The sequence below is a fragment of the Aplysia californica genome, unplaced genomic scaffold (genome assembly GCF_000002075.1).
Source record: "Aplysia californica isolate F4 #8 unplaced genomic scaffold, AplCal3.0 scaffold00001, whole genome shotgun sequence".
In the NCBI taxonomy this organism is placed as follows: Eukaryota; Metazoa; Mollusca; class Gastropoda; order Aplysiida; family Aplysiidae; genus Aplysia; species Aplysia californica.
This window is the reverse complement of record NW_004797271.1, coordinates 2,290,227-2,313,176: the sequence shown is the minus strand read 5'-3', so window position 1 is coordinate 2,313,176 and position 22,950 is coordinate 2,290,227. Positions and strand designations below refer to the sequence as shown.

At 40.1% G+C, this 22,950-nt stretch overlaps 1 protein-coding gene across 1 annotated transcript in view; it reads left to right on the top strand.

Moving 5' to 3' along the window:
• LOC101859983 overlaps positions 1-21,018 on the top strand; it is a 25,595-nt gene extending 4,577 nt beyond the window's left edge. The window contains exons 2-8 of the mRNA XM_005088835.3: positions 8,825-9,073; positions 10,289-10,482; positions 11,008-11,135; positions 12,534-12,860; positions 14,520-14,641; positions 15,255-15,456; positions 17,452-21,018. Coding sequence (XP_005088892.1) covers positions 8,848-9,073; positions 10,289-10,482; positions 11,008-11,135; positions 12,534-12,860; positions 14,520-14,641; positions 15,255-15,456; positions 17,452-19,561 — 3,309 coding nt within the window. The 5' untranslated portion in view covers positions 8,825-8,847 and the 3' untranslated portion in view covers positions 19,562-21,018. The remainder of the gene's footprint in view (positions 1-8,824; positions 9,074-10,288; positions 10,483-11,007; positions 11,136-12,533; positions 12,861-14,519; positions 14,642-15,254; positions 15,457-17,451) is intronic.
• The last annotated feature ends 1,932 nt before the right edge of the window (positions 21,019-22,950 follow it).

The following is a 22,950-nucleotide window of genomic DNA, read 5'->3' as shown; positions in this document are numbered from 1 at the left end:
GTGTGTGTGTGTGTGTGTGTGTGTGTGTGTGTGTGCAGGTGTCAGTGTGTATGTGTGTTTGTGTGCATGTGTGTGCCTGTCCATCTGCATGTGTATAAGATAGTGTATGCTGGTGTTTATGAGTGATTTTTTTGTGTGTGTTTTCTTGAGTGTTTTCTTGAGTGTTTTGTTGTGTGTGCGTGTGTGTGTCTCTCTCCGTCTGTACGTGTATAAGCCTGTATGTGGTTATGTGTAATAGAGTGTATGTTTGTTTGTGTTTTAATCTGTGTGTTAGTGCGTGTGGATGTGTTTGTATGTCTACGTGAGTCTTTAAAAGTGTGTGTGTGTGTGTGTGTGTGTGTGTGTGTGTGTGTGTGTGTGTGTGTGTCTGTCTATCTGTCTGTCTGTATGTGTCTGTGTGAGTGTGTGTGTCTTTCTGTGTGTGTGATTGTGTGTCTGTGTTCATCTGTGTGAGTGTCTGTATGTGTCTGTGTATGTGTCTGTACACCCACGTGTGAATGTGTATGAGTGTATGTGCACGCGCGTGTGTGTGTGTGTGTCTGTATGTCTACGTGAGTGTTTAAAAGTGTGTATGTGTGTGTGCGTATGTGTGTCTATCTATCTGTCTGTCTGTATGTGTCTTTTCGAGTGTGTGTGTCTTTCTGTGTGTGTGATTGTGTGTCTGTGTTCGCGCTGTTACAGTGTGAGTGTCTGTACATCCGCGTGTGAGTGTGTGTGTGAGTGTATGTGTGTGTGTGTGTGTGTGTGTGAGTGTGGCTGTGTGTGCCTTTGAGAGTGTCTGTCTGCTGTGTGAGTGTGTCTGTGTGTGTCTATGAAAATGTGTGTTGGTGTGAGCGTGCCTGTATTTGTGTCTGTTTGTGTCTGAGAGTGTGTCTGTTTATTTTTGTGTTTATAATGTGTGTGTGTGTGTGTTTGTAATGTGTGTGTGTGTGTCTGTGTGTGTGTGTTTTTGTGTGTGTGTGAGAGAGAGAGTTTGTGTGGGTATGTGTGTTTTGGGGGAAGGGCGGGTGGGCGTGGGGAGATCATACTCAAGACGAGAATCACTGTTACAGTGTTGGAACAAGACAATAAAAAGGCGTTTTGTCGGCTTTTGCCTTGAACAGAGTTTGCTGACAGAACGCCTTTTTTCCAAAGCCGAGGCGAAAAAAAAAGGCGTTTTGTCAGCGAACTCTTAAAAAAAGACGTTCTGTCAGAGTAACCATTTAAAAAAGGCGTTCTTCCGAAATTTGAATGTTAATTTATTCAAAAACTAGTCACATTTTCACTTTGATTTGTTCACACAAGTTGGGTAACAGGTCAGACTGTCGATTTATCAAATAAAAAATTTTCGCGCCAAAATGAAAAAAAGGCGTTTTGTCAGCTGATGGCAGAGTAGTCAGTAAGCTCATTCATGGACAGATCAATGTGAATGGATAAAAGTTCATTTTAGGTGCATAAATTACAGTGGAAACCATATATATAACAGGCCCGGTAATAACAGGGATCCGGTAATAACAGGGATTTTTAAAATCCTCGTTTTTTCCTACTCTTTGTCTCTATTAAAAGTTATCGGCAATAACAGGGCCTCACCGGAGCCCAACCGGTTATAGCCGGAACAAAGGCTCGTTAACAGTGCGTAAAAAGTAAGAGAGAGAGAGAGAGAGTGTGTGTGTGTTCTCCGAACGTTCGAGAAAATAAACTTAACTCTATTTCTCCGAATGGTTTCTGTTCTCGAGGTTTTTTGGTTACTTGCGAGCGCGCTCACGTGTGTGTGTGTAAGGTGTGGGGGGGGATAGAGATTTTGGTGCTTTTTCGGTAGTTCCCACCCCCCTTATTTGAGCCTGACCTACATTGAGATCTACGTTTGATTCGCGGCAAGCTAAGATATCAAACCTAACAACTACAAAACATTAAATTGTGGTAAAATTCAGGGGGGCATGCCTGAAACCCCCCACCATTTTTTATTAGGTCAGGGGGGCAAACCCCCCTGAAACCCCCTTACTCTTGGGGCCAAAACCGGCGAATAACAATTGCGGAGTGGGAACTACTGAAAAAGCGCCGAGATTTTTTTGTGATTTAGTTTTTGCTGTAAGGGTGACTAAATGCAAAATAGGTATTGCCAAAGTCGAGTAGTCTTGTTTTCTCACAGTACCTTTTGAAGGCATATTCTAGATCTAGAGATCTAGTCTTGAATGTTGCTCCAACCACAATTGAAATATGCCCTCTATCTGAATATTCGGGGGTTTTTTTTACACATGCACCCGTCTTATGTACACGTTTTATATACTTTTTTTCTAGTAGTATTTTGCATGCTGAACACGAATATAGAACCTTCATTTTCCCCGCTAATCAATAGTTATTGAGTTATTGATTTTTGAAAATAGTAATATTTGACTTGATTTAAAATGACATGGGGGGATTTCAGGGGGGCATGCCCCCCCCCCCCCCCTTCCTGCATTCCACAACGATTTGATGTTTTGGCAATTAGGATTGATAGATTTACTTCAAAGCAATTGATTTGCAAGGGTTTTAATGGCCATACGTGTGTTCTACAGCAAAAATTATGGCAGTTTAGCTCTCAAATCAATGCATCTGGATGCATTTAAGTAAAAATTTACCGAATATTCAGACATCTAAAAATCTCCAGCTCTAAAAATTGAATTCGATGCAATAAAATGCTTCTTCCCAGTCCTTGCAGAATGACAGAATGAAAGATGACGCTAACTTCTCGCCAATAACCAAAAAAATCTTGAGAACGGAAATTGTTTGGAGAAATAGATTTCAAGTTTATTTTCCTGAACGTTCGGAGAAATAGTCACTTCGAAATTATTATACGGGGTGCTCACTATGAATGGAATTGGCTGATCGCCGGACTCGATCGCCTAAAAAACAAACGTATTTGTTTTCAGTTTCAGGTGATTGAGTCGAGCGATTAGCCTGATCCAGCCGTAGTGGGCACCCCGTAGCAATGTGCAACAATTGCACATTATAAACTTGTTTTTGTAGCACATTATTAGACCCAATGAACGACCACCATGAGACAGAGTAAACAGAGGGGTAGGGGATAAGGTACCATTAGGGTTTGGGGTAGGGTTAGGTCTTTTCTTCATTACAAGAAGTGTTTGTTGGGGTGGTCGCTCGTTACGGAAGTCCTCCCCCAATTAGCACGTTAATAGGCCTACTTGCGTTTGTAGCTCATTAGGCCTAGATTCTAAACATATTAGAATCTACCCTAGCCACCACAGTAAATTTATAGAAACACTCCCATCTCATAAAGGGTATTATTTTGTGGCCTTTTAGGACCTTGAACACTATTTTGGCATTGAAAAATGTCTCAAATGGTTAGTGTAGATGTTATGGCACATCATTTCAGGGGGGGAGGCCCCTTTTACCCTGCCCCCGATATGATATGATTGCCTGCAATATGAAACTAAACAAGGAGTAACTAACAACTCTCATACTACGCATGCGCATACCTTGTATTGCCCTAGGTTACCTAGACTTCCTAAATAAACAAGGCTACCTGCTGAAGCTAGAGAGGTGAGCAGAGTAAGTCTAATTCCCTGTAAGGACTTCTCTGTTGACATCCACCCCTTGGCGCTCATATGACCCTATGCTGTTGCGAGCGCCGTAAAACCTTTACTAAAACAAATTCTTTAAAGCAAGACAAAGGATTAAACCTTCAGATGATACCAGCAACTCCATATATATATGCCCAAATAATGACGAGTGCCTGATTCCATCATGTTGCGACACAAATGGACAACACATACTATAGTGTTTAGGGCTTCTGTTCATCGCAGGTCCAAAATTCCCCCCCCCCCCCTAGTGTTTTGGGTTTCCCTGCCAAGGGTTATGCCAATATTTCTTCCTTAGTGTCTGAAGTATATGGTCGCTTTAAAACACACGGGGGCTATCCCGAAAAATGCTGTTTTGAGAAAATCGAAGGTAAAGTTTTTGCCCCTTGTTTACTTGATCAGTTTCTTTAAAAGACAAGGAGAGTTTTCTCTATAACTGAACAAATATACGCACCAATGAAAACAAAATTCTTCTATAGGTAGGGCATTGCCCACTTTTGGTGTAGGTCAAGATTTCTGGAAACCCCGAAATCTGGGTTAGCCCGCTTGTCCTTAAAAGCGACATATTGTCCCTGTAAGCCTCTAAACGCATAAAGCCCTGAATTTTGGAAAATAATATTTTGGTTTTATTTCACTCCAATAGGTTTCCCCCACTTCCTCTATAAATATTAAAGTAATTGAACAAATGAAAATTGCACTTTTTGTCACAGATTCTAAACGCGCGTAACAAGATTTCACCTTGATTTGAAACTCTAAACGCAGAAGTCCCAGCCCGGCACCTGCGTTCAAAACAATAATTTTGTTTCATTTTTGGTTCAAGTAACAGCCTACAGGTGAGTTTATGCCATTTCTTCCATCATATTAAGATGTGTATGTAAGATACTTTTCGAAATTATTATGTGTTTATTTAGATAAATCTTTGTTTTGTGTGATACATTGTGACATCTGGGTTTAGAGCTTACAAAGTCGCCTATAATTCTGAAAGCTTCATGGTGACGTGCGAGGAGATTGTCAAGACTTGCGCGTTTAGTTTTCATGTGAAAGGTTAACCCCGTTGACACCATTTAAATCTCAACAATATAGATTAGTCATTGAATATTGTTAGTCACAGGTTCAGATCTCATCAATGTTGATTAATGTTAGGTTTTAATTAGTCATAGATGTATCTCAGCATTGTGGATTGATCGTTATTATATTTTAACCCGCTATAAGATAAGAGTTTCCCAAAGTCAAACGCCATTGAAAGTGGGGATTATTTTGAAACATTCAAAATTACTTTTACTTTAGAAGAAGCATACTTTATTATACATTTAATAACTTTTTATATCATTATTCATATTTCAGTCATGAACCACTTTTCACGAGGCTATAAACTGTTACAGCTGTCTAAAAAGGTAGCAGCAAACCCTCCAGTGAAGCTTCCATGTCCACAGTCCAGGGGACATACCCAGCACCTCTCTAAGGGAAATGCCTGTCCTCACTCCTCAGAGGGACATGCCCACGAGTCTTCTCTGTATGAACCACTTGACAATTTTTAAGATATATCATTTATTCATTTGTATTTGTTAGACATGTCAGTGAATAGCAGTGATTTAGTGTCTTTTGATTACAATAAGGCTATTGAGAAGAATGTAGTCACTGAAACTGCTGCTAACCTGCATGACGATAGTTCTAGTCATTTTCAGAATGTTCTTGATTTGAGTATGTCTATACATGATGATGGAGAAACAGATGTGAATGTAAATGTTAGTGGAGAAAAGGTTCTTGATGTGAAAATATGTGATGCTAGAGATAAGGCTCATGATTTGAATGTGCGTGATGGTAGATATGGGTCTCTTTTTGTGAATGCTGATTGCAGCAGAGAAAATGTTCTAAATCATAATGCGAATGCATATGACGGTGTAGATGAAGTTTTTTTATTCCAATATGTATGATGGTAGATTTGAAGCTTTTGAGTTGTTAAATGTCACTGATCCTATAGGTGAAATTGTTGATTCCAACATGCATGATGAAGATTTGGATTTGAATATCACTGACCAGAGAGGCGAACATGTTGATTCCAATATACGTGTTGATAGAGGTGAAGCTCTTGTTGATCAATCGTGTGGTGATGGAAATGACAGCGATAATATGAGAGTAATCAAGGGAAAGAAAAGAAAGCTTGGAAGGGAAAACTGGGAGAGATTTGTGAATGCAAGAAACATGAAACGGGGCAATCTTATGAAGGAAGGCGATACAGGGTTTGAGAACGTTGAAAAGGATGGAAGAACTTTGGGGGAACGATGCTCTTGCAAGGCTAAGTGTAATCAGTGTTCGAATGTCACAGAAGAAGAGAGGTAGGAAATATTTTATTTCTTATTGTCGCTGCCCTGGCCAAAGAATGGTGTATTTTTGCATGGACATGTATGCGAGGTGCCAGCCAAACAGAAAAGCAGCGTCTGCAGCATCCTGTAGGACTACGTCCCTGTAGTATTCTCTGAAAACCAGTTGAGGCAGATTCAGGGTCTACTGTCAGACGTTTTTGTCCACAATAAGACTCAAGGACTAGTACGGTATGTGAGACACCATCGCGGAGGACTAGGTGATGGCTTATCAACAGGGAATGAGTCTTCTCGGAGACCAGCATCTGACTCTGATGCGCGATTACATCTGAGAGCCTTCCTTGAAAGTCTGCCTAAAACGGAGTATCACTATTGCCGAAAGAAAAGCTCCAAGCTATATTTAGAGGCAGTTTTCCAGAGCAGGACCGATCTATTTCGTCTCTATGAAACTAAATGTAAAGAAAAGAAGATGGAGGCTTTTACTCGTCCAATTCTTGACGATGAATTACAGAAAATGAATCTTTCTCTTTTCAAACCGTGCAAAGAAGGCAATGTCGATGAAGACATATCTTGCTCATGGGCAAAAGAAAGAAAGGGCACAGCAAGAGATGGCAGCAGATGAGGAAATGGTCCAAAATAACGACACGACAAAGGTCATTACTGTGGATCTACTGTCAGTTTTGCTTTGCCCCATGCTGAAAGCATCGGCATTATACTATAGGACCAGACTCTGTGTCCATAACTTCACAATATTTGATTTATAGTCACTTGGCGTCCAATGCCATGTCTGGCACGAGGCGGAAGGGGGCTTGACTGCTCACGAATTTGCTTCTTGCATTGTGGATTACCTGGAAAGTGATCTGTCTTTTGATAGGTACATCATCTATTCCGATAGATGTACTTTTCAGAACAGAAACAAAACATTAGCCACTGCTCTTTCCAGGTTCTCCGTGATGCATGACAAGGAAGTAAAGCAGAAAATACTTGAGAGGGGCCACACAATGATGGAGGTGGATGACGTCCACTGCGTTATCGAAAGACGAATAAAGAATAAGAAGATTTTCCTTCCAATCGACTATGTTTGATTAATTGAAGAAGCCTGAAGAAAGCCATTTCCACACTCTGTTGAGTATTTCTCAAATTTTGATGGTGTGAACACCCTTAGTTGCATCCGTCCAGGAAAGAAAGCTGGGGATGCTACAGTCACTGACATCAGGGCTCTGAAATACCTGCCTAATGGAAAAATACTCCATAAACTTGGATTCGGGGACGAATGGTCAGAGTTTCCAGAGAAAAGAAATCAGTCTACAGCACTGATTGCCACTCCCAAGAAGCTGTTTTATGCCAGCAGGAGCATCTCAAATGCCAAATTCAAACATTTGAAAGTAATATCATCGGAATGTTGGGTATTTTATGACAAGTTGAAACAAGACTGAACCGGGAATATCCTTAACAATACACTTTATAAAAGCAATCAATTTTTTATACAATTATTATACAAATTTTCTTCTTGTTATCTTCACGGTGCTTGCGCAGCCCATAAGGCTGATACGGTGGAATGCTATCTCTCCCTGTCTAAGGCCAATCTCTTGATCTGTCCCCATGACCATCCCTTGAACTTCATCTCCTGTTCAATGCTCATTCGCCGGGTCTCCAGCGGGCGGCCTCCTTTTTTTGTTCCTCTGGCTATCCTGGGAGTGGCATTTGGGTCCATTCTAATGACATGTCCAATCCAGCTCCACCTTTTCCTTCTCTCCACTATGAATACTGGTTCGATAATTGTTTTTTCAGGCAGTTCTTTAGTTGATATAGTTCTGGATCATTAACTTGAATAAGTCTTCTTAGGGAATTTTTTTTTGGGGAGTGGGGGGTGCGAGGAAGGTTGAATGATATAAGATGGAATCATTTTCAATTTCTACTCGGTGATATTTAATTGATGTGTTTTTTTATTATATAAAATGTTCTGTTATATTATATCATGTGTTACAGTTATAGCATTACTTTTATACAGTTGAAAATTTGCTTGAAAGAATGAACTGGCTCCTTTTCGTAATTTGTTGGGTGATTGGAAGGCTGCTCCCGTATGCTTTGCTACTTCTCACACAATCTACACTTTGTCATTCTAAGGGTTTTCTTCTGTTGTCTTTCGTCATAATCCTCTTACTTACAATAGGCCTACAGTCGCTTGGTGTTGAAAGTGTGAAAGGACTGGAAAATAAGAATAATATCAACCAGATGTATAGTTAATTAACCAATTAATTCAATCAATCAATATTACTTGCAAAAGTTAAATGCACCTAGAATCTATAAAACCAATCTGCCTTATTTCTTCAAAGTCTTCAAAGTCCTTTGCATAGTTTTAAAAATAAATAAACTGAAAGATTCGTGCTGTAAACAAGTAAGTCAAAGATTCACAAGCCATGTTAAAATAATGAAAGCTCTAAACGCGTTTGTCGCTCCTGTAAAATTTGCCTCAATGGACTTACACGTTTAGCAACTGACAGGGACGATATATATTATGCAATCCTGCAGCAGAAGTTTCTCTGTTTGGTTTCCGGTTCCCCACTGACACTGATAGCTCTATATTAAAATGATGCTTTGAGCACCTTATTGTCTTTACTGATTAAACCAATTTTTTGCTTTTGAGGTCGAATAGGCCTTTTTTTGTATTATTTACACAATCTACATTATCCATGGCAGCATTTATCATGTGTATTTATATATATAACGAAGTACAGTATAACCAGAGAGGTTGAACACAGAAGTTTCTAAATCACGCATCCGTCAGACTGTGCCTGCGGTCCCATTTTTTTTCCTTCTCTATCTTTGTAAGAAATTAATGCGAAGCTCGAACACAAACACAGAATTGTCGAACGAATTTTCAGTACTTACATTTACTTTTTACTTGATCGTAATAGATGACATTTTTTTACCCCCACTTTTCAGGACCAAGGGTTACAACTGACAAAATGGCATCTCCTGATGCACAAGAAAATCACTATCTGAGCATTGTTTCCCTTGGCAAGCGCGAATTCTTCCGCAAGGCTCATTTCTCGCACAAGTTTCGTGGAGAAAATGTCTCTGTGCAGAGAGGGTTCCTGTCCACAAACAAGTACACTAAGGCACATGGTCAGTGCATAATGCAAGAACCGTTGACACCTGGACAAACCTTCCAGCTGTCTTGTTGCGGGACAGGTCTGTAGTATTTTTAAAGCCTAACTTTAAAAAATGTGTACAATGAATTAGAGTTTTTAAAAAACCTGTTACAATCATAATTTTTTTTTCTTTTTCATGCTTCTGTTTGAACAATTTAAATGATTAATGCTGCAGCTACGTTTTAATTCTGCTTCAGTTTAACGCTTTTTGTAAATACAGTTTTTTTGTTCTTGAATATTTTATTTTACATAATATACAATTGAACCTGCTTTAACGGCCACATGTCGTAAGATAATCACCTGTACAGACAGCCACTTCCTATTTCCCAACCATACATCTGTTTGCTATGTATATGCACGACATATCTGTCTCCCCCAGTCAATATCAGTCGTAAGACACAGTGTGCTATTTTCAGCTACGAGGCTCAAAAGGCAAAAAACTAAAAAGTGGTTTTCCATGAAGTTTTTGTTTTTTGGATCAATTGAAAGTTTGATGTCTTCTGCTTCATTTAAGATAAAAATAAACGACTATAACTTTCAAATCTCTATCTCAATTCTAAGACCCCCATTGCTATGGAAACGTGTGGCTCAACTTCCAAGGCAATTTTCTCCTTTTTGTGTTTCCTCACCTTGCTCAATTAAAAGTTCTCTATTTTTGATTTTTTTTTTTAATGTTTGTATTTTTGTTTTGGTTGGGGGGGGGGGGGGGGGGGGTGAGGGGTGCTCAACACTTTTTATATCCATTTAGAAACACATTTCTGTGTGGGCTTTACTGAAAAACGTTGATTAATGACACAAAAAATTGTAAATTTTAAATTTCCAAGGACACACCGTTGATGGAAATCACCAGACTTAGGTGGCTATTTTATTGTAAATTTTATATCTTCACCAGACAACTTTTACCTCCTTCAATCACAAATATTTTGACTTCTATTCAAGATAAAGGGTATTTTTTTCAACAAAAGCAAGTCAAACATAAACAAGTGTTAAGATTCAATAACTCCATTCGCCAAAACATTGATGAGCGCCTGATTCCAACATATAAAGACGCACACACATCACACAAAAACACACACACAGACACACGCGCACACACATACACACATATTATAATATATGCATGTCCACTTGTCGATTGGTTTATCTCTCTTCTTCTTGTTTGTAATCGTGTCAGTCTGTTCATAGAGCTACTTTTCATGTCTCTTGTTTCAGCTTTTTCAATTTCTTACTCAAATATGGATCCTCTCCTACTCAGGTGTCATCAAGCTTGGTGCATTCCCCAGTAAAAAAGACGCAGTAAATTGGCTTGAATCGGGACAGCACCTTGGAAAATTCTGCAAACCCTTAAGGTTTCGCATTGCCTTTTTGAGAAACTTTGACTGTTCATTGGCACCAAACGGGAGGTTTTTGGAGCTCAATGAAAAGGAGCGTTTAAGTGGATATTGGAAGGTATTGCTATTTAACCATCTATCCATTCATCCATCCGTCCATCCATCCATCCACCCACCTACCCACCCATCCACCCATCCATCATCCATCTATTTATCTGTCTGTTTCTGCCTGCATGCCAGCCAGCGTTTTGTCTGCCTGTTGACCTTTCATCACTGATTCAGCCTGCATTGTCCCTCACAGTGGCTGACTGTCTCCTGTTTTTTTTACCCAGAGCTGCTCAGAGTAGCTCTTATATATTGCTACCTTTCTTCACATCACATTTCTCTCTTCTTTTTCCCCTTACCACTTACATTTCAACCCTTTTCTTCTTGTGTCGTTGAATAGTTTTTATTTTCAATATTTCTATATCTGCCACGTAGGGTGTTTAAAATCAAATTTAGAGATTTCTTTATTGACTTTTTATGAGGCCACCCGTGAGGTCATGAAGCGATTTATAAAAAATTACTTGGGTCCGGTGTCAGAATTATGTGCGGGCTGAATCAGTTAATTCCAGTCATCATTGTTTCTTTTTCTGACTTCCAGGCGGTGTATCAATTACAAGCTGGGCCATATACTGTCTTAGGCTTCGATATAGCATTTGGTGATGTGGAGGTGTCTTTGTCCAGATTCAGCTCTTCATTCTGCCCGTCCTTTCACCAGCAGCTCTGCAGGTAGGTCTTCTGACTGTGCGCTGTACTTACTCATCCGTACTGGCACAGTAATGTCCGTTGTTCTTACTGTGAATTTCATTATTTGAGTACGAGTGTTATGTAATGCTCACTAAACGCCAGCCCTCCACTTCATTTCATGGAAGTCCGTCTGTCCCCCCCAATCTCCAACAAAACCATACTCAGCTATTTAACCCCCCCCCCCCCCCCCCCCCTCCAAAAAAAGAAACACCCAAGTTAGAAAACCCCCATAAACCCAATCATAACAAAACAGCAACTCACTTTCTCTGTTACCAGCTGGCAAGTGAACATTTTCAACATACATGATTGTTCAGGGCACTTCCCCCCTCCCCTACCGATTTTTTTTTTAGGTTCATCAATTTCAATGTCCGTTTAAAAACACATCTCTGTGTAAATGTTCCTGAAAATCATTTATTAAAGGCATAAAAAAATGTAAATTTTCTATTTCCAAAGACTCTCAAGCTATAGAAGTCACTTAACTTTGGCGGCCATTTTGTCACTGACTTTTCCTCTAAAACCAGGCGATCCCCACGTCCTTCTATCAGGAATATTTAGACTTCTGTTTAAGATGGATTGGTATTTATTTTTTTTCTTCAAAAGCAAGACTTTAAAAACAAACTTTAAAATGATACCAATAACTCCATATATCCCCAAGAATTGTCGAACGCCTGATTTCACCACTTCGTGACACTAATAAATAAATAAACCTAACAGAACTGTTGTCTTTCTGTGTCTGTGGTCCGCTGTGTTATCAACAAACATGATTGTTCAGGACATCTACCTCTACCCACTCCCCACCACCTCCTCAAATACCCCCCCCCCCCCACCCCACCACCCCTGGAAAAAGCCAACAAAAATAAAAATATGAATGTTAGGCAGTGTGGTGATATCAGGCGCTCGTCAAAATATAGAATTCGGAGAAACAGACAATTTTCCCGCCAGTCTGGAAATTTTTATCGAATATTAATTTTTTTATTTTAACCTCTTTAATGCCCATATAAAAACACATTTCAGTTGTGAATTGTAATGAAAAACATTGATTAAAGGCACAAAATATGTCATTTTTCTGTTTTCAAGGACTCTCTAGCTATTGGAATTACCAAACTTTCACCACTGAAGCTAGGCGAACTCACTTCCTTTAATCGCAAATATCTTGAATTCTATTCTAGACAGATGGATATCATTTCAGCAAATATCTTGAGTTCTATTCTAGATAGATGGATATCGTTTCATTGGAAGTGCGGCAAATAAATAAGTTTTCCAATGATACCCATAACTCCACTTGCTAAAAAATTGACAGGCTCCTGATTCCACCACGTCGTGACACAAAAAATATATAAATGAATGTAATAAAACTGTAGTGTTTCTGTGTCTGGTCAGCCATCACGTGAACGTCCACGGGCCCATTGCAAAGCTGAAGCACGACAGCCCCACCTCCCTGATCTGCCTGAGCCTCCGCAACAACTGGCTGAGCCAAGGCGCCAGCTTCCGTCTCCGAGTGTCCCGCATACCCTCAGAACCCAGCATGGGCTACTTTCGGGTCTGTGTGTCCCCCTATGATAGCATTGTGGCGAGGGGAGGGGGCGTCAAATTCACTGGCTCCCAGGACTTCCCTGAGGTGCGTGGACAGCTTCACAAGGTCAAGGCCGATATCTTTTTAATGATAGAGGTTGTGGACGACACGCATGTTCTCCTCAGGACGGGATGGTGAGTCATAGCAGGGGCCGACTCCGTTACAACGCTAGAGCTGTAAATCTGTTTGTCTGTCTATTGATCTAGAGCTGTAGATTTGTTCATTTATCTTTCTATCTTTCTATCTACGTCTCATTCACAATGCTAGAGCTGTAGATTTGTTCATTTATCTTTCTGTCTTTCTATTTACGTTTCAGTCACAACACTAGAGCTGTAGGTCTGTTATTTTTTTATCAGTTTAATTTTATGTAACCCAGAGTCTTTGGTATCACAATTTAATGGGACTGATCATCTTGTTGTTGGAATTGAGAAATTCAAAAAAAACCCAAAGGCCAGAGAATCAAGAGTCATTTTAGAAACAAATTGTCTCTGCACCACCAAGCCCCAAATTGATGTAAGACTGCATATTTAGAGGTCTGAAGAACTGCTCAAATTATGGCACATTCTTTTAGCAAGATGTCTCTTTACTCATTGATCATGGAAATTGATTTCCTCAGTTTGACGGAATGGTTCTTTATTTTTTAACAAATCGACTCGACTACTTTCACTAAATGTTTTTCGGCTTAAGACTAAGAACTGACATAAACATAAAGACACAGGAGTGGAGTTTGGGTTTTTTTTTGGTAAGTGTTTTATTGCACTTGCAACTGCATATGGTCATAGGAGCACGTGGGATAGGTAGGAAATTTTGAATTTTGCGCAGTGCTGGCCAAAGCCTACTCTTATCGATTTTAGACCATCAAGGGATCTTTAACATGGGCAACTTGCACTCAGGACCTCCAGATTCACACAGGATAAAATATTTCACAGTAACAAGGAAAACCAGTTCAAGCACATTAAGAACTTTCACAACCATACATTAATTATATATATACATATACATGTAAGGACAGCAGTAAAAAACCCAACATATCAGCACTTACTAACCAAGAATTAAACAAATGAGTCTTGAGCAATCGCTTAAAAGTATTAAGATTATTATTAAGATTTGTTATTTCTTTGCGATCCTGGTGCAAAGAGTTCCAGATTACAAGTCATTACTTCAAAAAACATGTGATGAAGCCACTCACAAAGCTAAAGGATGGTGTTTGTGAAAGACGTTTAGAGTGGGGAAGAGGGTTGTCAACTTCCTAAGAAAACAATATTGTATGGTTTTATGGAGCATGAAGAAAGGTGTCAGTTTATAAGTAGTAATAATAATAGAAATTATTTTTGAAGTGGAAATATAACGCGTTGAGCCCAAAACAAAAATTGATACAAATTGCCAAATGGACGGAAAATTTGTTGATTTCTTTGGTTTCACTATTTTGACGAGCACCTGATTTCTTCCTGATGCTTCACATATCAATATCTGTATTCATATACATCTCTGTTTTACATCTCTCAGTTCATATAAATCAATGTGGGTGGTTGGCGGGTGCTCTGGTGTGGTTTGCTTCTTCTTTTCTATCAGACATCTATCACCCTTATCTCCTTTTCTTCTTTTTTATGTTTGTTGCTCTCTTGTAACACCTCTAATCTTCTGGCGCTCATATGACCTTATGCAGTTGCGAGCGCCGTAAAACCTCTACTAAAACTAAACTAAACATAAATCAACTTTTCCACGAATCTCTATTTTACATAAACTCCTTCACCCCTTACGTAATCCCCATTTACTGGTGCTTCTTATAACAGGGATCCCCAAGCTGTGGATCAAAGGAAGGAAGTTATTTCTGCTGACCTCAGCAAAAGACAATGTCTTGTCTTTGAGCTGTTTGAAGTGTCCTTGGAGGTCTGGAAAAGTGAGCCACGAGGAGGTAAAGGAGGGAGGGGGAGAGAGAGAGACAGAGACAGAGAGAAAAGGTGAGAGAGAGGTATAGAGAGGATGAGACCAATCTTTATTGTCGATTTACAGAGATATCAAGTAGCTGACAATGATGATAAATTCTAATACAGAACCTGCTAAAACAGCCACCTTTATATGACCTGTATAAGATAATCACCCGTTTAAAAAGTCAACTTGCAACTTCATACCTGGCGGGTTTTTTTTTTTTACATTATAATTATAATGTCGCTGTATGATGTCCAGCTGTCAAAGACTGTCACTTTTCTTGGCCGCCTTGGACAATTTTGACTTTATTTTCTGGAGTTTCTAAAGTTCAATATTTCAGTTTGCTTCCAGGTAATTCTGTGGTGTCTGTAGCCTAGTGGTTAGGCTACTGGACTCATTCAAGAAATTGCGGGTTCGGAGGTTTGAGCCTCTGCTCGGTCCATTTAATGTTGTGTCCTTTGGAAAGGCACTGTTCTCGAATTTTCCACTTGGCTCGGTCCTTTTGGAGATGGACGTTAAACTCTGAAGTCTGGCCTCTTAAATAACCTAACAGTGTTGATTGGGGCGTTCAACCTATACTCTATTGTCATTTTCACCAGGCAATCCCTCTACTCCAACTCCAGCTCGATCAACTGTGGATGGAAGCTGGGGACACATTCGCGTTCCTGCAGAAGCACACGTTCCAAACAGACCTAAGCGAAAGCTGCCCACACTTCCTGATGTTCGACACCAAAGAGCTCCCCAGTCTGATGCAGCTACACAAGTTTACGCGGGTAGCACCAACAGTAGCCAGGAATCCAGGTAGATTTAGTTTTTATGATGGTGCAGTGGAGTCTGCTCAACTGATTCAGTCTGCAAATAATTTTGACTCCGGACGCAAATAATTTGTGACTGCTTTTTTTACCTCATGGGTGGTCTCACAAAAAAGTTAATAAAGAAATATCTGAATTTGATAAAGCCTCTATGTGTTACATATATAGATATTGAAAAAAACAAACTATTCAATGACACCAATAATAAAAATAAAAGATTGATATGTAAGTGGTAAGGAAAAAAGAAGAGAGAAATGTGATGTGCAGAAAGGTAGCAATATTAGTCTATAAGAGCTGGTCAGAGTTCTTCTACGTCAAAACTCATGAGGCAGTCAGGCACTGTGAGCGGTGCTTTGGTTTGAATCAGTTAACCGTATCCATACGCCCTGGGGTCATTTTGTACCCCCGGGGTTGCATTCTTCGCATTTTAGAATACTTATAGTACAAATGTCTCTTTGAAACTTTCATTATTTCTCAAGATATCTTTTTGACAGACTGCTATGCAAAGCATATGGATCGGATTAATGAGTAAATTTCCTCTTTGGAAAGTGGTGGCACAGAGTTTCGCATGTCATATGGATACGATAGTAAAACACGACGTACGGTTATGGTTAAGGGGTCTAGCGGGTAGCGTTTTTGGTCAGTTTTCGATGAAATTATTGATTTTCTGGAAAGCAGCTTTTTAACACCTTTGATCATTGCTGAATCAGTTTTTCTGGTCTTTTGGTAAGAAAAATTGATGAAATAGGTGAAAATATGTCTCAAGCGACCTCACCCCCCTCTTGCAAAATTTATACGACTGCTTGGTCACTTTTCCTCTCTTTTTTGTTACATTTTGTGTCTGCTTGGTTCACTGAACTTCTATAAATGAGGTTATATGTAGGTGTACAGAAATTAGATTTTATATATATATGTGATTAGAAATAATAGTGCAAATGGTACTGGAACCTCTAGAAAGAACAAACCCTCAAAATATACAGTGACATCTTTTAATGTGTTTTTTCTCAAAACGTTATTTTTGAAACTCTTTTCATCACTAAAATCTTAAAATCTGAGCTACTAATCAAGATAATGTACTGAGACTTTCCAAGTAAGTGCAGATTTGGTTATTACAGGTACCAGGCTAATTATATTTGAGAAAATGCACTTAATATTTCAGAAATCTGCTTTTGAAAATGATTTGCGTGTAAAATTGATACAAAAAAGGGACATTACTTTGAAAAGTGATTTGTTGTCAAAGTCGTCAGAAAGGAATGTGCCCGAGCCGCTGTGAGCAGCTCGCCGGTAGGAGTGGCTTGCCGAAGATAAGGAGTTAAACATGTGATAAAGGCAGGCTGGCTGTCCATGGCCTCCTATCAAACATCTATTGTCCTTATCTCTTCTCCTTTGTTATGATACTCTCTAGTAATACCTCTAATCTTCTGCTCTTGATCGACTGATTTGTATTGCAAGTGCTGTAAAACTCGTACTGAAACAAATGTGACGCACCATGGTGAAATCAGGCACTCGTCTGATTATTGAAATCGGAGATTGAGATATTTTTTCGCCAGTTTGGCAATTTTTATCGATATTTTGCTCTTTGGTTTAATACCTTTATGCCTATATGAATGCACACATCCATGTGAATTTTACTGAAAAACATTGATTAAAGGCACATGATATGTAGATTTTCAGTTTTCAAGGAGTCTCAAGATATTTGGTGGTCATTTTCTTGCTAATTTTACCTCTGAAATCAGGCGACCCCCACCTCCTTCAGTCACAAATATCTCGACTTCTATTCAAGATACATGTTGGGCATTTCTCTTTTATTGAAAACACAGTAAATGAACAAGCTTTCAGGTGATAACAATAACGCCAGATGCCCCAAAATTGACGGGTGCCTACTTCCTCCTCGTCATGACAAAAATGGTTATGTTTATCATCTTTTCTTTAGTAAAATCTTTAATCTACATGTACGTTTTCCTTTTTTTGTTTTGTTTATCAGATACAATTCTGACCCAGCCAAGGGGGCCACGCCTGCACTCCAAGGCCCGACGCCTGTGATGGAGAAAAGCAAGGAGAAAGGAAAGAAGAAAGGAGAGAGGCAGGCAAATGAAGAGGAGGAGGAGGAGGAGTGCATGCGAATGTATGGGGATCCTCCTCCCAGGCCTCACCTCATGAGCCAGGACATTCACATTGGTTTGAACAAGGATCTTGTCGCGCCGCCGAGATATATGAATAAAGGTCAGGAAGGAGACATCTCGGCTAGTAGGCAGCATGACAGGCATAGTGTTGGCGAGAGTTCGAGACCTGCTGCAGGAAGAAGAATTTTGAAGGAGAGTTATCCACTCTCGCTGACAAGACCAGATACCAAAATGATAGATATGGCTGGTGGTGCCCCAGTGACTAATCCTGGCGCCTGGAATCCTGCAGATGAAACCTCAAAGACTGATGTTAGCTCCTCAAATATTGTTCTCCCCGAGCAAATGAAAGTCCGCCACACTCCAGCTTTCCATCGTCGGACAGAGACAGGGACAGGTGTTGAGAAAGATGGTGATCATTGTTCCGATTACGAATACATCAGCTTACCAGCATGGGCCAGAGACCAGAAAAGCAGAAGCAGATGCAATCCTTCTGCTGAAAGGATTTCATCATCCCAGGATAAATCAAAGGAGGAAGACAGTGCTGGCGTCAATAATGCAAGGAGTAAATGCATTCTGTCGGTGAATGTTCACACAAGTGAAGGTGAGCAAGAAAGTGTAGACCAAAACGAAAATGTTTATGATAAGTTACTGGACTGTGACTTACAGCACCCCTTTGAAGGTTTAATGAACTCTGACCACATTGAAGTGTCTTTCTTACCGTCACTGCCTGACTCGGGTGACTGTAGAAGTCTGCGGGGTGGTGAGCCCGCTGTGGATTTAGACGGCACCTCGGACAGCAGCTTCATGCTTTGTCTCGGTTCAAGTTTTGATGTGGACAGCCAATCTGAAGTCCTGGAGACGTCCTACTCTTTGCGTTTACACCCCGATGTGAATCCTCCAAATTTGTCTTTTGCTTCGGTAGATGTTCACATTAGCCCACAGGATGCAGGTGCAGTTAGTTTCAATGAACTCTCTCATGATATAGAGAACTTGAAGGAAAGACTTCAGGCCTTTACTGTTCCCAAGAGAGTTGTAAGTTCCTCGAGGGACTTTGAAGATTCTAATGGATCTGGTCAAAGCAGGGGCAGTGGCAGCGATGGCCCTGACTCCTTGACCCGTCTGACAGCTTGTAGTTCTGGTCAGGAGGCTGAAGGTGGTGAGGACATGTTAGACGGCGCTCCCTTACAAGTCCTGGAAGCGTCTCTTGTCCCGCCAGTTTTTCCTTGCCACGACGGACAGATGAACTCAGGGTCACATATAAATCTAAACTCGCTGAGGGATCCAAAATCGCCTCAGTGCACTGCTCTGAAAATGAAGAGTACTCCTCATGAGAATGTGGGGAGACGTACAGATGGGTTGACGAGAGAGGACACTACTTTGCTGTGTTTTCCAGCAGCTTCTTGCAAAAGTGGGGCTGCAGCTGTATCAAACTTGGAGAGAAGTTACAGTGCTCCCCGAGCCATCTACTCGGTCCAAGCATGGAGCAATGAGCTGAACAGGCCGCAGAGGGTCCATTCTGTTAGGTGCAAGCCTGAGACAAAAGTTCAATTTGACCGGAATATCGTGCAGAGCTCAAACCTCAACTCACTAGGGGACTTGAAGGATTGTGTTGACAGCAATACAGACTCCAGCTCTTCCAGTTCAGTAGAGACCTCTCTATCTTGTGATGTAGTGACCTCTGAACCTCGTAATGTAGTGACCCCTGAACCTAGTGATGTAGTGACCCCTGAACCTCGTAATGTAGTGACCTCTGAACCTCGTAATGTAGTGACCCCTCGTAATGTAGTGACCTCTGAACCTCGTAATGTAGTGACCCCTGAACCAAGTGATGTAGTGACCCCTGAACCTAATGATGAAGTGATCTCTGCACCTTGTGATGAAGTGACCTTTGCACCTTGTGACGTCATTTTGTTAGAAACAGGTTCTTGTATAACTTGCCCTCCTCATGTTTTAGATGCCTTGAGAAAGTAGAGTTCTGAAATGTTCATTGCATATCGGCGTCTGTGGTGTAGCAGCTAAACACCTCACCTTCACACGCAGAAGACGTGAGGTCCAGTTTTGACATTCCAAGGGTGTTGGTTTGCTGCCGCAGGTGTGACTCGGTGCTTTCTCAATTTTTCTACTCTGCCAGGCATCCTGAGTCTTCTACATTTTTACCACAAAAAAGTCCCAAAACAACTTAAGTATTTTCTAAGGTTTACTTTACTAATATGTACTTACTTACTTACTTTATTTCATCCGTCCTCTTGTACCTCTAGGGAATTGAGGGGAGAAAGCTTTTTGTCTCTAGAAAATTGGGTGGCCTGGCTGGGTGGAATGCTGTACGTTTTCAGGGTATCCTTCACACCTTTGATCCAGGTTTTCCTTGGTCTTCGTCTTGCCTTGTACCCTGATACTGGCAAGTTGGTGAGGTGTCATAAATGTCAGATGTCCTAACCACCCCATTGTTTGCCTCTGAATCTAGTGGAGAACAGGTGTAGGTCTCATCATTTCTCTGATCCTGTTGTTTCTGATCATGGCCTGTCTGGTTTTGTTGACGGCTCTCCTTAGACATCTCATCTCGCCTTGGTTGGTCAAGGTAGGGATAGAGTAAATGAGCTTGGCTTTGGTCTCAATGGGGATGTTCGGAGGATGTTTGAGGAGTGGGACAAGCTGGTAAGCTGACGCTGTTAGTGTTAGCCTTTTGTGTTATATACCAAGTAAGACGACATGCCGATATTCCTCTGTCTTGACACATCATATATGGCTTAATACATTTGAGGGTGGATTGATGTTTCGCCATTGAGGAGCCAAAAGCTGCCATTTTGGCTAAATTTGATAAATCCTCCAAAATCAAAGAGTTTTGTCAATTTCACAATGGGGTCCGGTTTGCTGAATGAATGTCTTGGTCAACAGCCAGCTACAAAGCTACTATATGTGTCGTGTGACATTGTGTGGTCAGCTCTTATGTTTGCGTGTGGAGTGTGATAGGCTTTGTTGACTTCTGTGAGTCTTATTTGAAGGAACAAACAGGAGGTGTTTGTGTGTGTGCGTGTGTGTGTGTGTGTGTCACAACACCGTGAAATCAGGCTCATCAATGTTTTTGTAAATGGCTAATCTTAACACTTATTTATACTTGAATTGCTTTTCATGAAAACAACTACAAATTTATTTTGAATAGAAGTCAAGATATTTAATATTTGCAATTGAAGAAGGTGGAGGGTTGCCTGGTGGTGTTTCTGACTAGACTTTAATGCTTTAAGATTGAGTGGTACTGTAATTGTAAATCTTTGAAAAAAAAAAGTGTTCACGCCAATGTGTGGTTTAAAATAGATCTGTAGTTCCATGTTTAAGTGGATTCTTTTTAACTGTTTACATGTATATTGTTTTGTTGTTATTTTGTTTCTGTGTTCTGCAGACCCTGACAATGATAATCTTTATTCATCTCACAGGGAGAAATTTGTCTTGGTCATTTTACAGTGGCAGTGGAAAGTTACAAAGGTTAGGTTGGATGGTTGGCGGGTGCTCTGGTGTGGTTTGCTCCTTCTTTCCTATCTGACCTCTATCGTTCTTACCTCCCCTCCTTCATTTTTGTGTTTGTTACTCTCCTGTAACTAAACAAATATTAGGTGCAGTCACTCATACACACAAGACAGGACATTAGTAAATACATGTTTTACTCTTTACGAGGATATGAGTCGATGGTTTCACTGTGTGGGTGGTTGACGGGTGCTTTGGTGTGGTTTGCTTCTTTTTTCCTATCAAACATCTGTCGTCCTTATCTCCCCTTCTTCTTTTTAATGTTTGTTACTCTCTTGTAACACCTCTAATCTGCTGGCGCTCATATGACCTAATGCAGTTGAGAGTACCGTAAAACCTCTACTAAAACTATTTTAAAAAAAGGTTCCACTGTGACCAAGGTTATTGGAATGTCATTCTTCTGGTTGACAGTGCAGTAAACATTGTCTATGACAGCCATCCCTTGTAGAGGATCAGAACGGCCACCTTAGACAGGTGGTTGTCTTAAAGAAGTAATAATAATAATAATGATAATAATAATAATATTAATAGTAATAATAATGATAATAATAATAATAATTAATAGTAATTTAATATAATGATAATAATAATAATAGTGAAAATGCATGCATTTTTACATATGGGGCATATCTCTATACAGCATTCTCTATAACTAATGCTTTACAACAATTATTACCCAAGCAGACCCCAGAACACTCAGAAAATTTCTTGGTTTCCCTGGAAACATAAAGTAGTGTCATTTTTAAAAAAATCTAAGGAGATAAATTGGGAAACGATCATGTACATGTGATTGTCTTATACAGGTGATTGTCGTATACAGGTGATTGTTGTATACAGGTGATTGTCTTATTTTATGCAGGTGATTGGTGTATACAGTGTATACAGTTGATTGTCTTATACAGGTGATTGTTGTATACAGGTGATTGTCTTATACAGGTGATTGTCGTATACGGGTGATTTTTGTATACAGGTGATTGTCTTATACAGGTGATTGTAGTATACAGGTGATTATCTTATACTGGTGATTGGTGTATGCAGTGTATACAGTTGATTGTCTTATACTACAGGTGATTGTCTTATGCTGGTGATTATTTTATACAGGTGATTGTCTTATACAGATGATTGTCTCATAGAGGTGATTGTCATATACAGGTGAATGTCTTATTCAGGTGGTTGTTGTATACAGGTTTATTGTCGTATACAGGTGATTGTTGTATACAGGTGTACATTAGAGCAGGTTCGACTGCTTTTTCTGTAAAGAGTACGTATACATGTACCTGTCCTAAGGCGATTGGACCTTGCTCTGAGGGAAGTGGGGGTCAAGACCGCATCATCATCATAACCACTGCCATCACCGCTACTACTACTATCATCATCATCGTTGTCATTATCATCATCATCATCATGTTGTTATTCAAGAATGCATTCCAAATTTGATATGGAACCTTATTATTTTTTTTATGGGTGACCTTATTTAGGCCACATATGGCCTAAATAAGCTAAACCCCCCTCCTTTACCTTATTTAGGCCACAGGTGGCCTAAATAAGCTAAACCCCCCTCCCTTACCTTATTTAGGCCACACCTGTGGCCTAAATAAGCTAAACCCCCCTCCCTTACCTTATTTAGGCCACACCTTTATACAAAGTCACAGAAATATTCCTTTTGTGCTTATTGAGGTACAGTGCAGGGTGATTTTACCTGCAAGGATAATTGGACAAAATGGGTAGAATCTTTATTGCTAATGGTCATATTTAGACAAATCCTATATCATTGTCTTTTTTTTTCTTAACTGCTCATGGTTATTAAAGAGTAAGCCAACTAGGTAGTAATTTCGGATTCC